At 41.9% G+C, this 14,584-nt stretch overlaps 2 protein-coding genes across 2 annotated transcripts; one reads left to right on the top strand and one right to left on the bottom strand.

The window, feature by feature from the left end:
* The first annotated feature begins 199 nt into the window (after positions 1-199).
* Positions 200-2,648, top strand: smim12 (small integral membrane protein 12). The gene is made up of 2 exons (XM_051390300.1): positions 200-299; positions 1,528-2,648. Exon 2 carries the CDS (start codon positions 1,556-1,558, stop codon positions 1,826-1,828), a length of 273 nt encoding a protein of 90 aa, XP_051246260.1. The 5' UTR covers positions 200-299; positions 1,528-1,555; the 3' UTR covers positions 1,829-2,648.
* A 6,753-nt stretch (positions 2,649-9,401) lies between these two features.
* On the bottom strand, positions 9,402-13,636 carry gja4 (gap junction protein alpha 4). The gene is made up of 2 exons (XM_051390299.1): positions 13,385-13,636; positions 9,402-11,683 (listed from the first exon to the last, which is right to left on the bottom strand). The coding sequence occupies exon 2, from the start codon at positions 11,672-11,674 to the stop codon at positions 10,517-10,519; it is 1,158 nt and encodes a 385-aa protein (XP_051246259.1). The 5' UTR covers positions 11,675-11,683; positions 13,385-13,636; the 3' UTR covers positions 9,402-10,516.
* Positions 13,637-14,584: the final 948 nt, after the last annotated feature.

Genomic DNA, 14,584 nt, shown 5'->3' with positions numbered 1-14,584 from the left:
GACACTATTGTGAAATATTACACAGTTTTTTCGGTACCAGTAGTAGCTGGAGACTGTTCCTTCCCTTTGTTAAATAAACAGAATAAACAACAACATGCCTGTTTTGGTAGTCCTCATCTCAATGTAGTGTACCATTTTCGCCACTGGGCGGTGGTAGAACACCGAGATAACGCAGCTAAAACCTTCTTGGTTACAGCAAAGCAAGGCTCATCAACCAATGAAGTTTAACCAGGAAGTGGAGAGACAGTCGCACGGAAATTGCGTTCATCCACTGCCGTACCAACGTGCTCGCGGTAAAGGTGATTGAAACAAACCAATGTCATTCTCAAATTCTTAGACAGAGAAACAGCACAGGGAGTTTGTGTTCTAGCAAACGGAGCGGGAGAAGGGTTAGCTTTAGAGTGACACTGCACGGATTGTAATGTTACCATTAAGTTAGCTTTACCATAAGGTAGCCGGGTACAAGCAGTTTCGTAAAATGACTGGCAGTGAGTGAGCTAGCTGGAGCTATTCTAACGTTACATAAGTCATCACCTAGGAGTAGTCTTTAAGATGTTAACTATTTATATGGTACTTTAAGGTGCTCTGGTGCGTTTATTCGAGTCCTGTTGCTCGCCATTGTTTGGTTAGGTTTGGTTGTTGGCCGACGCCATTTCCAAAGTCCGTAATAGATTTGACAGTTTTACTTTCCTCGCTGGTGTGCAAAGTAAACTATACGGCTTCGGACATAAAGAAATGTACTTTACAAATGTAGGCGAGACACTTTAAAATTCGGCTAGGAAACAACAAACGAACAAAAACAAATCATCATAAAAGTTTAACTTGTAAATGATAACGTTATCTATGCCTCGAAACAACGTACCGTTGACTTTGGTCGTTACATTAACACCGATAAAGCCAGGCTAACGTTATACTGACATTGGTGGTAATGTTGGGGTCTTTTTGGGGTCTTATGGGGGACTGTTTTGCTCTGTGCCTTCTTGTTGATTTTGCCATTAGTTGTGTGGAGCTGAGTAAAGGTGAGGAGGGCACAGGAAGGACAGACTTCATGTCTAGTGTCTGACCGACGTCTTGATACCCTGATATAAGTGCACATACTTTAATGGGTACAGTCCATTCCAGAACCGTTCATTTAAATGTAAATGATGTCCATGTTTGAATATTATTACATCACTTATTTTGAAATTGTGAAGTTATGTGAATAACACCTTCAGGACAGGTTCTCTCCTCGGTGGTTTGAAGCCTGATGGAACAGAAAATTCTCTTTTATAAGTAACATAGTACTTTGATGTTGGTTACAGTCTGTTATTGTCGTCGGTTACATGTTGTACATAATTTCATTTAACCATCAGAATCAGCTTCAAACCACAAGGGGGAACCAGCTGAGTAGAAGTGCCTGTCACATTTTAGATCAGAACTAGCGAGGGTACAGCACTATTTCTCCTGTAATACTCCTACGGTAATGTAATTGTCATTTAATGTAAGCTAAAATGCACTTACCGCTTTATTTTTTTTCCCCCCATGGAGCACCGGATAGCCAGAGCAGTGTGCAGTCATGTGGCCTGTGGTTTGGACGGCGTTACGGACCTATGCCCCTTATGTCACCTTCCCTGTAGCCTTTGTGGTGGGAGCAGTGGGTTACCACCTGGAGTGGTTTGTCCGGGGCACCCCTAAACCTCGAGAGGAGAAGGGCATCCTGGAACTACGGGAGGAGAGGAAACTGCAGGAACAAGTGGGTATGGACAGCACCCAGGTGCTTAGCCTGAAAGAGAAACTGGAGTTCACACCCAGAGCGGCTCTGAACAGGAACCGACCCGAAAAGAGCTAACCCGTGTTGGTGTGAGGGACTCGCATTCGCCCTTTCTCAGCAGGAGGGCACTGCACAGGGAGCAAAAGGGGGTGAACCAGAGGGCAAAAACACCCATTCAGCCATACATTCTCACTCCTGACCACTCAAAAGCATCAGCTTTCCAGTGTAAACATGGGCTACTGTTCAGAAGCCAGAGGGTACTTATAAAAGACATATACTTGGTCTTTTATCAAGTCAGACATAGCTTATGTGTGCTGTATGTGATTCTTTGACCTTCCCCTTGATGTTGCGCATGCCTGTTCATGCTGTGATCGATAACTAAAGCAAGACGCTACAATTACAACATCTTGAATACGAAACGTACGGGTGTCCAAGCTTCACACTGATGACAAGGCTGATGGGAGTCTGTCATTTTCTGTTTGATTTAAATCTAGTTGTGAGTACTATTACACACATTTTATTGTGTGTTTGCTGTTAAATCAGACAACTGTCATTTCTTTGTCGTTTCTATCATAAAAATGTTTCAACGTTGCAAGCCTGTCAGAGTGATTTTCCTTTTAATCTTTTCTGTATGTTAAGAAAGGACCTCTGATTGTGAACACAAAAGCCGGGGGGAGAAAGACAGCCCTTTGTTCTAGTTCTTTTTATCTCTTGCAACCTTTGATGGTATGTGACAAAATAAGCCAACCGTGTGGGAGGTCTCCTCAGGAAGTTTAAGCTGCTTAGTCCGATTGTTTGAAACATCCACCCAATATTTTCATTTTCGAAAGACTTCATTGTTGTTAATTATGTGTATTACAAACAGATGTGACGAATAAAGAAACATTGTAAGTTGAAAGTGCTATATTGATATTTCAGTTAATGTTGGCATCTTCATTTTACAATCGTCCAAGGGTAATTTTCACCAGTTCTATTGATTTATTCTAACAAAGAAAATAAGTTTCATTTTGTATCACTTCTTTTTCAGCAGCATTGTTCAACATTCAGGACCAAACAAATATCTTATCCAACTTGATAATGAAACAGAACTGCAGCCAAGGACAGAAAGTAACATCAAAGTCAACGGAAGGAAGTAATGACTCAGCTCATTCAGCTTCAAGAAGGAAATTATTTTCGAGGGAACACTATAGACAATGTAATGATAAACGGGAAAACCGGCATCTCGATTCACTGTTTGGAATTTGACCTGTGGACCGTTCTGTGTCCAGCCTCTGGTACAACAAAAAAAAAAAAAAAAAAAAGCCCAATCCATTAGAAACATCTATATTTTTCCGTTTTCCAGAGCTGGCTTAAAAATTATCTGAGGAACGTGACAAAGGCAGCTGCTTTCAAATAGGACACGAGGGGTCATTGAATGGTTTGAGAATGAAAATGATGTGAATGAGTGAATGACCTGTGGGACAATGGAGGGGGTTCCGGAGACTAAGAGGTTTTTGTTGGTTTTTCCCTTTTAAATTCTCACCCATCTGTATGATACAATAGACAAAAAACAGACATATATTTTGACTGTTAAAGACACATGGAACTATTAACTTTATTAATTAATTGCATTGTATTTAAGTCCATATAAACCATTAACTTTAAATTGGAATATGTTTACAAACTACAAGTAAATTATAAAATTTTAACACAAAATGACACTTAAATCCATCCCCAGTGCATGCTGGGAGACTACCCAGCAGACTAACTTCATGTAGGTGCTTCACTCAGCCAGTCACGAGTGCCGATTGTTGTTTCAACTCTCTACTCACGTTGCCTTTATTCCAAAGTAAGAGGGCACTGATCTATCTAACATCAACCAGGCGAACCTATTACTGCCTTATTAGCTGGATGAATTACCAGTATCATTTTAGCCTAGTAACATGTTAGCCTGGATTAGTTAAACCACGGAGGAAGAACAGGGCCTTCAGAGGTCAATCTGCATTTGTTATCAACTCGGATGAAACTGTAGCACCCGGAGAAAACCCACGCAGACGTGGGGGGAACAAGTAAACCGTGCAAGCAAGCATTGCGGTTAATTTTGATATGCATCTTACCACTACAAGTACACTACAACAACACAGGGAGTCATGTGAAAACATTCCTTTTCATAAAGGCATCGGAAGAACAACATGAGGTTAAAATTAACTTCATCCTTTTAAGGGCAGCTTTCCTCTCTATCTCACAATCCATCAGTAATGTCACAGATGTATATACTCATCCAACTAAAACAATATAAGTAAGGATTAAAAATGTGACATTACTACTTTTTGGAATCATATAATAAAGTATATGAAACAGGATGTAGGAAGCATTTCAGTGATGTTGCCTTTACCCGACATGACATTGGCTCTCCCTGTGTAGGCAGAAAGTTTCCATACATTCAATCAAGAACATTTTTATTATCTTCATTATTAAAACAAGAGCAGTGATGTGGTCAGGCAAGACTTTAATAAGAAATTGTCACTGATTGAAGTTATTGGTGCCATAAACGCTCCAAAATGAGAAAACTTTATGAAGCTTTTTAAATCAGGCATGTGATAACTCACGTGCATGAAGAGGGATCTCTAATAATTATTTTGTTGACACTTTTACTCCAGTCCCGCAGCCTTTCCTCTGTTAAATAATGAAACCGAAAGGTCCATCTCTCCTGCGCCCCGGGAGCTCTCTTAATGGATGATAACCTTTCCAGTGTGCCAGGATAAGTTCCGCTACGTTAGCCAGCCAGCTAGTGAAATAGGGAAAGATTATGAGGTCCAGATTTACATTGGCACCACAATGGTGAATGCTGCGCTATCGGCAAGTAATCAGCTTGTACTCCCCTCTTAAGTTTGCTATCAGTGGAATGACCCGCTCCACTCCGGTGACCTCAGTTGTGCATGTTTGGAGTGGCAATTATTTCAAGCTGGTGGAAGTTTCCATCTGAAACGAGTGGGGATGGAGAGGCTAAATTACACTGAGGGAAAGAGAGTTAACAAGGAGTGTGTTTCGGTGTGTGGAAGGTGTGTGCGTCCTCTAGGGAACAATCACAGGACAGGTCGGCCCATCTAACAATGGCTCACCTCCTCAGAACTGGACAGTACTGTGGGAACCAAGCACAGAGACTCATGGGAAAGGAGGGGGATGTTTGGAGGTGCTCCATTGTTCTTGCTGGATGGTGGGGATGATGGGTGTGGGTGATGCTGGTTGTTCTTTTTTTTCTTTTTTTTAAGGAGGTCCAAACCAACATCCTGAGTGGACAGGCTGGAGACAGTGTTCCCTCTGCTGCAGAAACAATAGAGCCGTCTGCCTGCTCGAAGGGCACCACATGCCATTAAACAACCACACACACATACACAGGATCCAGGAATACAGGTATTGCTGTATATCAAACTATACACAGAGGACACGCCTAAACATAAACATATAAAGGATCTCACACTTGTATGGGAAGTCAAAGTAAAACATATTTGCAGGTACATTCTCACAGTGACATTTAAAGAATGAAAAATATAACAATATTAATTTTAATTAAAGTTCTTTCAAATTGAAATGCGCTGATTATCCATAAAAAAGTAGTATTTGCAGGCTTAATTCAGTATATTGTTGTTTTCCTCTTTCCTCTTAGAGCAACCAGACTCCATTGACAAAAACAGTAATTTTTTGCAGAACAGGAGTTGCTGGTCTCCTGCTTCTTTAGTTGGATATTTTGTTTATGTTGTTGTGTGTCTTTGGTGTTTTAACGTTAGCATGGATCTGTGTTAAAACTAATGTGTTAAAATCCTATGGTTAAAACTAACCAATCAAGGCAGCAGCTTCCTTTTTCTGTGAGGTCAAATTACTGTTTTTGTCAATGGAGTCTGGTGGCTTTGGTTTTTGTAAGTGCTGGTTAAACAAAAAGGATATAACTCTTTAAAAAAAGCTATATGTCTATAGGGTCCTTTCCAAAATGTTGTCAGACACTAATAACAATCTGTCAGTGGCGAAACCAAGCACTTTTAGTGGACGTACATTGACTGTGCACAATACCTGGAAGGATTACATTGCAGTTTTTTTTCACGTCTGCCACCTGCAGTGCTCTCACTCAGTACTGGGCCAATTTCAAAAATTGTTGTCCCCATTAGTCACTTAGGCACAAAAACATGGGAAAACATGATTCAGGTTGAAAAATATATAAGTTTGAGAAATTATAACCTGAAAAGGCTGTTGTTGTGAACCTGTTAGCAAACAGTTGCCTAGTTACACTTCCAGCCGACACTGAAACAACATTAGCATTAATTTTGAGTCATGTTTCTGGCCACTTGACAAATGTAAGTCCATTATTCACTCTCATATAGCTATTTTAGTCTCCACAAACCCCTGGCTGAAAGTACCTGGCTTTTTACTTGCTACATGCTCCACTACATTTCACAGTTAGTTGCTAACATTGTCTGTCATTTGGTTGGTAAGTTGTATACTGTCTTTTTAGCAGAGCATTTTCACTGAAAATGGACAGAAACAAGGTTGATGAGAGCAGTGAGAGCAAACCAAAACAGTAAAGTTGTGAGATGTAAAACCAAAACAAGACCTGAAAGATGCTAAAATGGTCCTTAGAGCTGAGGGGAACTGCAGAGTTGGACGATGATTCTCTGCAGGTTCATCAGAAATTGTCACTATGAGCATTACATTCACATTTAGTCATCGGACTTACTGTTAATGTAGAAATATTAGTGTAGCTTTATAATAACTAATTAAAAAAAGAACCAAAAAGGGCACGTCTCTCCACTCACTCAGGTCACAACTATGGTACTACAACAGTCCTAAAACCTACCTGTAATTCAACTTGACAACCAATAACTTAAGAGAGACCACCACATAAACATGCGTAAGCCTATTCAAACCCCGCACCCCATCTCAGATACACACGCACACACACTCTCTGCAAGCTATAAGTGGTACCAGCCCTCTTAATTGACTCCAGCCGCACAGCCGGCACTCTGCCCATTTCCCTCATCCTCCACTGGCTTTTGATCAGGTGGCCTTGACATAAGGTCAACAAAACACAGGGGAGCCGGGATGAAACAATGCAACAATGCCCACTGCGGCCCCATTGTCAGGGTGAACAATTCCAAACGACCAATCCCTGGGGAGAAACAATACTGGAACAGGAAACAGATACAGACCCCCTTCCTGTCCAGAGTTTAAATTTAGGAACTGCTCAAAGCACGTTTGTGTTGTTTTTTTTTTGAGTAGCACAAATGCTCAAATTAAGTGGTGGGTGCTTAGACGTGACATTGTTATGGATACAGATAAAGTCGCGTGTCGATATTGTGTGTGTGTGTGTGTGTGTGTGTGTGTGTGTGTGTGTGCGTGTGTACGTTGAGTGAAAGAAGGGAAGTTGGCACACAAGGCCTTTCATGCATACACACACTGTAACATAAACACTAAACCCTGAAATGTGGTATTTGCTGTGCGAGGCACATTATTTCCAATTGAATCCAAAAAAGAGATATTGCATAACATCAATTAACCTCATTCACCCTGCTGCTTGCTATTTTAAGCCTTGCCGGTCCCTTGTTTGTGTGTGTGAAAGTCTGAGTTGGTCTTTCCTAACATCTTGACTGTGTGAGTGCCTTGTCTGGCAGAAACATGGGGCTTTTGGCAGTACAGCTGGTAGGAAGTACAGACCAACCTGTTTTGCACAGGGCTGGCACATAGGTGTACCCATTAGACCCTCCATAGAGACCTTTCCTACCGTTGCTACTTGAGTCTAAAAGTATCTTGTATACAGCGGTGTGTGTGTGTGTGTGTGTGTGTGTGTGTGTGTGTGTGTGTGTGCTGCGTACACTCATTCACCAAACTGAGAAACTGCCTTTCTTTGTGTGTGATTAGCGGCATGTGGCTTCACCAACAGAGCGAGGAAATGCATCAGCAGTGACTCCAACAATGTCAGGAAGCACAGTCACAAATGGCAGCTGATCCCAGTGGTTGCACGTGTGACCATTAAAGATGACCTGTCACACAGATTGGGCTCTTCCCAGCTAATGACTCCCATTCATTTTTATTTGCACAGCCTTACGCAAACAAATATCTCCATTGTCAGGTTTTTTTTGTAATATCCTCTGAAAGCGATGTGTGCTTTAAATGATTACCCTGAGTTTGGGAAATAGTCTAGACGTGAATAATAGGTTATCAAACCCAAGGAATGGGAAACACTTTACTTATCTCTTGTTGTCCTGAGAGAGGACAAAACATCACTTTAATCTGCACTGTTAGGGGCCAATTCTTTTACTGGAGGGCAGATATTGACTCTATAGGGGGAAAAAATGGCTGTTGGAGCAGCAAATAACCTGCACTGTTGTTTTCATCCTTAAGGTTTATATTTGCTTCACTGAACAGAAGGTGAGAGTTCACTCTGTCGAAAGAAAGGGCGTTGGGTTTCGATCAGCTACGAGGAAGATGGATGCAAAAGGGAGCTCAGCTGTTCCGCTGCTAGCTTTGGTTGGCAGGCAGACGACTGATACGGGTCGCCCCGGTGCAATCTGTTCCATGACCCTGTGGCTTTTTGTGTGAAACACACACATGAACAACTCACACCGAAGCACACACATGCATGCCAGTGCACACACATGCACCCATCCACCTGGACCGAGATAACAAGACTGTGCGGGGATGCCAGCCAAGTTCTTGTGAACAGACATTGAACCGGGCAGCTTCATCAGGCTCTGTTTGGATTGTTCCCTCAACAATATCTGCCAATTTGTCCTTGACACGGGGTCAAAAAACACATTCCACTGTGAGAAAAAATTATTCTTCCTATTGTTATTAAATCGTAAAACATTTTGAGAAAACTGCAGCAAAATAAAGTCAGCTTCTTTTTAATTTCTGTTTTTCAGCTGCTTGTTGCAGTTCTCGTTTGGCCTCACACAGTTCAAGCTGTTTGTTTTATGAGAAACTGTCTCACTTAAATTTCCCATAACTCCCCTTTCCTGCTATAGATAACTGCTTATCGTCATGGAGACAGTTGGGTAAATTGCTGGAAATGAGCACCGTATTGCAGAGCGCTACTGCTGCTGCCTTGAAAAGACATATGGCTACATTCATTCAGAGCCTCAGCGAGCACCTCTGTTGAAGGTGCTGAGTTTTGGATTTTATCAATTGCTTTCCACGAAAACAGTGTTAACAGTCAGGACCCCCTAGGGCATATTAAATAGAGCCAGAATAAAGGGCCGTTCAATCTTGTCTGAACTTTTACTGGCATATAATTGATGCCTTTCTTCTCTGTACAGCCAGAGCTACGGATTTGAAAACAGCCATTAAATCAAAGTTATTTCCCTCCATTTTTCCCCCTCAGGAGGTTATGCTCATGATACCCTGTAAGGCTCATCCACTTCTCCACACCTCCGTCTTTCTATTATTACCAAAGCGCTTTCTCTTGAGTGATTCAGTGCCTCTGTATTGTGACAGTATTTGGATAGCGGAAAGTGTATGGTTGGACAGAAGCAATACACACTTCAGAGACATTTTCCCCACACAGAAATCTTATCCCTGTATTCAGAAAGGAAAGGGAACAACACCAAGGATACGCTTGAATGGAATGTAGTCTCAAGCAGAAATAGTATATGTTGTATTGCATTAATAATTCAGTGTGTGATTGATTCGTAATGTTTTAATTTGCTGAGTGATCATATGATAATTACATCATAAATTGACAGTGTCTTAATAAATCTATGGTACTTTAAAATTTATTTTACACAAAATAATAAATATTAGCGCTGATATTTCTTCAAAATACTTTAAACTTAAAACATTAAATACAGTTTTCACATAGTTAAGTCACTTCCTTTCATTAAGTTTGCACATTTCTGTACCGCTTTCAGTCCATTCAATGTTCAACCACCAATGCATCTTTTAAGTTCTATCTCAAGGTTTGAGTTTCCAACTGGACGCTTGTGTTTGTTCCATTATTCAGCCCTCGCAATCTAGTATGCAGTGGTCCTCTCTCTCCCTCTTTTCTTCATAGCTAAAATAATTTGGTCACTGGCAATAAAGAGGCATTTACAATCCGAGGATTCTCATGGTTTGGCTCCCCTTCTCTTCCCCCAGTCCATAACCCCAACTTGAGTGACCAAAACTCACTGGGTGAAAAGGGGGGAAATACATTGTGTGTGTGCATGCATGCATGCCTGCATCCACGCAGCCATTATCCTCTTGGGAGCTGAGCAGGATCCAGAGACCAGTACATTCCACAGTGTGAACACAGCCATGGGGAGAGGAGGGGGTTTCAAAGAACTCCAGGGGTTACAGTGCAAATCTCAGAGGAATACGCTCAAATGTGGTTCTGCGTCATACTCTCCTTCACAGAATAGCCCTCCGCAGACCCCAGAGAGCCCCCCCCAAAGCACGGCTCTTTCCCACTGTCACATTCAACACTAAAAGCCATTAAATGTAACATGAAGGCATCTTATGACTGGATCTTCTCTCATTGTGGAGTCTCATTTTCTTGGCCTTGGGCAGTGCTCTCAAAATGTTTAGTTTTGAATAGGTCAATTCATCTGGCAAATCTATGTCTGAATGTCTGCCTGCCTCTGAGGCATGGAGTTCACAGTGCAATAGTTGTTCTGCATTTCTCCCTCGTTTGAGCCTTCACCGCGCACTCCTGATTGTCAAGTGTCGTGCAGGATAACATTTATAAAAAGAAAAGAAAGAAAAAGACTTGCAAACCAAACACAGCTTTCACAGCCATAAACATTTCCCCTTCTTACTGCATCATACATAATGCTTCTGTTTTGAGTGTCCCTTACGAGCACCCTTAGTGTTTTGCCCAGTGTGGTATGCCTGTTTCTTATAATGGACTCTAGGGGAATGTGTTGTCCTCATAGCACCCATGCAGTTCAAATAACTGGGAAGCATGTCACCTTCATTCTCCCCGGGTCCCCAGTTCACTTCTATCGCCAGATCCCTGTAGCTCTCGCAGGGGTTGGGGTAGCACGCATCCTCACCCTGGATGGGGAGGTCAACATGGCTCTCTGCTTTGTAAGACTGTGACACATCCATCTGGAGTCCTGAAGCCTCCTCTTGCGCTGTAACATGCTCTGCCCGAGGCCGGAGGTCCTGGAGCTGGATGCGGTAGCGTTTCTCTAGCCGGTGGGAGATGGCAAGCTGAAGGAGGTGGAGGAGCTCCAAGAGGTTGAGAATCAGGGAGATGGCAGCGATCACCTGAGTGTAGATGGTGAAGAAGGTCTTCTCCGTGGGGCGAGAGACAAAGCAGTCCACCGTATGAGGACAAGGGAGCCTTGTGCACTCAAACTTTGCTGACATTAAGAAGCCATCGTAAAGGAACCACAGCCCTGCGATGAAGCCAGCTTCTAGCAGGACTTTTAGCAGGATGCTGAATGCATACGCACACAGAAGCCTGCCTTTCAGTTTAGGGGCCTCTGGAGCAGCTTTGTAAGCTTTTCTGCCTTTCCCACCATCCTGTTGTTTTTGCTTCTCCTCTGCATCGTCTTTAGTCATATTGTTATTGTCCCTTTCTATTACAATATCTCTTCTGTTACTCCCGCCGCCTCCTTCTTCCGCCTGCTTCTCATCCTTTTCCTCCTCATTTTTCTTGTCCTTTGCAGCCCTTATAGCCACATATCCGAAGTAGAAGATCGTCGGCGTGGAGACAAAGATGACTTGGAGGACAAAGTAGCGAAAGTGGGAGATGGGGAAGGCTTTGTCGTAGCACACAGCAGTGCAGCCAGGTTGTCCCGTGTTGCAGACAAAGCCAGCTTGTTCGTCATCCCAGGCAGATTCGGCAGCAGCTCCCAGTACCAGCATGCGAAACAGGAAGAGTATGGTAAGCCAGACGCGACCAATGCCTGTTGAATACTCCTGGCCGTCCTCCAGCAGGCGCTCCAAGAAGGACCAGTCAGCTCTGGACATACTCTGCTCCTGGTAGATGAAGGCCACAGGGTGGAGAATGAGAGAATGGAACCAAACTGTTACCAAAACAAACCAACTTAAAATTACCCGTTAAACCCTCTCCTGCCTGTTTTGTTGTGAACTACTGTATCGGGTGCTAGGACCCCGTTATACCTGCATGTGGGTCTAACTGTAGTTGTTATGCGGGTCATAGAGTTTCATTCAGTGCCACATTGCTGGGCAGATTGACTTGAATGTGCTACTTAACACCTAATTGGTATATTTTATTTCCACTAGAGAACACTCAAGTGTTTTCATAAACGCAGAGCTAATGCTTAACTGTTTAATGGTTTCTATAAGCGACAAATGAGCTAAGTTTCTCCAGCCTTTGCAGTATAATGGTGTCTTTTTTTTTTTACTGAGGAACATGTGTATCTGGCTGCAGCCCCCTATTAGTTCTTCCATGAGCTCACACCGTTGTTAGGGTGGGCTCCAACTCCTCATCATCAAGACATGAAAAACAAGGCCTCCATACACTAAAATGAACTAAAACAAAAACATATGGCACTAAAGTTCACATTTAATACGAATGGAAATAACGTACGCTTTCACTGTTCACTGTAAAACTGGAATGAATGTGTGCAAGAGAGGCCCCTCAGACCTTTATACTATACGTTGTTATATGCGCTAATCTTTCTGGTTGAATCTATTCATCAGTTAAAGCTAAGTCAGGTCGTACTGTGACTGATTTCATGAACATATTGAGGGGGGGTTGATGGAAGTTGTTGATCATAAATTACACAGTCAGTGGCTGGTGGGAAGCTCGTGCACGTGCACACTCTCGCACACACAAACACACGCATCTGAATAAACATCCTGTGTGGGGGAGTTGAGACACTGCTGTGACACTTGTCTATTTGTTTAGACTGTTTATGTTTTTCTGTTATTTTTTTCACTCTGAGAAAAAAAAAAACTTCCTAATAGTGAAAATATAAACTCTTCTGACAGGATGAGACAAGACAATGGACTGTCAAGGAAGCTGGCCCTCCTAACAGGCACAAAAAGTCATAACTGGACTGATCCACCTTCTGAGAGTATTGTCTTGAGTGTTCCTGTTATCTCTACCTTGCATACCACAGAATATCAACACACTAGTTACATATCAGCAAGAGATAGAAAAATAGTATATAAGTCTATATTAAGTATTGTTTGCTCCTAATAAATCACAGTAAAGTCATTCTAGAGTGCGGCAGTTCAGTTGGATTTTCCCATATGAAGTATATTATAGTATAAATTACAATAAAACACTACTAAAGTCTACTTTTAAAGTCATTTTAAATTCACTTGCCTTAGTACTGGCATATTTTATATTGTTTTAAGAAACCTTATGGATTTTTTTTCTTTAAAAAACATCGAAATCAAGGCAGACTAAATATATAAATAATAGGACCACCGAGCTATTAACCTTCATACTGACAGATTACAACAGACTGGACTTAAAAAAGAAAAGACACCCATTAATTAACTAAAGGGATATGGAACATAATAATAGATACAAAAGAAAAGTACAATTAAAAGTTAATAAAAAGTGTGCTAGGCATTGTCAGCCGTTTGCAGTCATAATCTTCTTCTTTGGCGCATTAAAATAAATATCAAATACAGTACTGCTGAGAAAAAGTGACAACACTACCTCACAAACATAAATGAATCCCAAGTGTTACAAACTCTTACCTTTCTCTCTCGTGAAGCGGGGGTTGTCTCCTTATTGGCTTCGTGGCCTCAGCACCCAGTGTCCTCTCCCAATGTCACCCTGCGCTCCTTCCACTGGCCTCGCGGTCTGAGTCGGGTTGTGTTCGCGTGCTTTAAAAAGAATCGATGTAATCGGAAAAAGTGGGGAGAACTTTCCCATGGCTCCTGCACTGGATCCTCCCTCAGGAACTTCATCCAGGAAATGGGATGGATGAACTCAAAGTAGCTCTGGTTAACTGCGCCCTGCTTTAACTTGTGTCGACAGACCACCACGTCGGATTAATTAGACGCCTGCCTTCGGTAATTTAAAGGTTACAAGGGGAAAAAAAGGGGAATAAACTGGAAAAAGAGAGGCGGTGTTTTGTGTTTTACAAGGAAAAAAACTGTTTCGTCCACAGTAGCACCGTTATAAAGAAAAAAACACTTGTTCTTGCACTTTTTCAGTTTTAATTAAAAACCAAGCGGGCTAATATGCCACATTTGTTATAAAAAAATACACCAGCCTCCTATTATTCTCTCTATAGGCCTCAATATATTATTATTTTTAACAGACTACTTCTAATCATTTTATATCTTTGTCCTTGGAGCGCCAGTTGAATTTCTCATCATAAGCCTTATCAGATGATGATGATGATTAACGGCTCCATCTGACTGCCATTCAGGCTGTAATTTCCCATTATTCCACGCAATGGCGCCAGTCACCTTATTTCCAAGAAGCGCATGACGCCCCGATCGATGGAGCACCCACACTGCCTGAAACGTGAGCCACGCTGTTTGAGTTGCACCATCGATTTGTTGACCTCCTTCCAGGGCTTGTGTCGTTGACCATGAGTTGGTCAAACTCACAGCTTTTTGCTGAGGTAGCTTCATCTTTAATAAGTGCATCAATCTAACCCCTCTAAATGATCTTTTTTATCTGTCTGATCGTGCTCTATCCAATCAATGTACAAAATCAGGATGAAACAATGGTGGGAAGTACATTTACTCAAGAGCTGCACTTAAGTTCAGCTTGCTTATCGGAGTATTTCTATTTTCTGCTGCACTTCCTCTCCCCTGAATAGACAAAGGAAATACTCCACTACATTCATTTGACAGTTTTAGTGAATAGTTTATTTTTTAGATTAAGATTTGGATATAAAACATATTTTATAAAAAAAAAAATAATGCAATAGGCTACTACCT

This window comes from Dicentrarchus labrax, unplaced genomic scaffold (assembly GCF_905237075.1).
Source record: "Dicentrarchus labrax unplaced genomic scaffold, dlabrax2021, whole genome shotgun sequence".
Taxonomy (NCBI): Eukaryota; Metazoa; Chordata; class Actinopteri; family Moronidae; genus Dicentrarchus; species Dicentrarchus labrax.
This window is presented reverse-complemented; position numbering and strand designations above follow the sequence as displayed.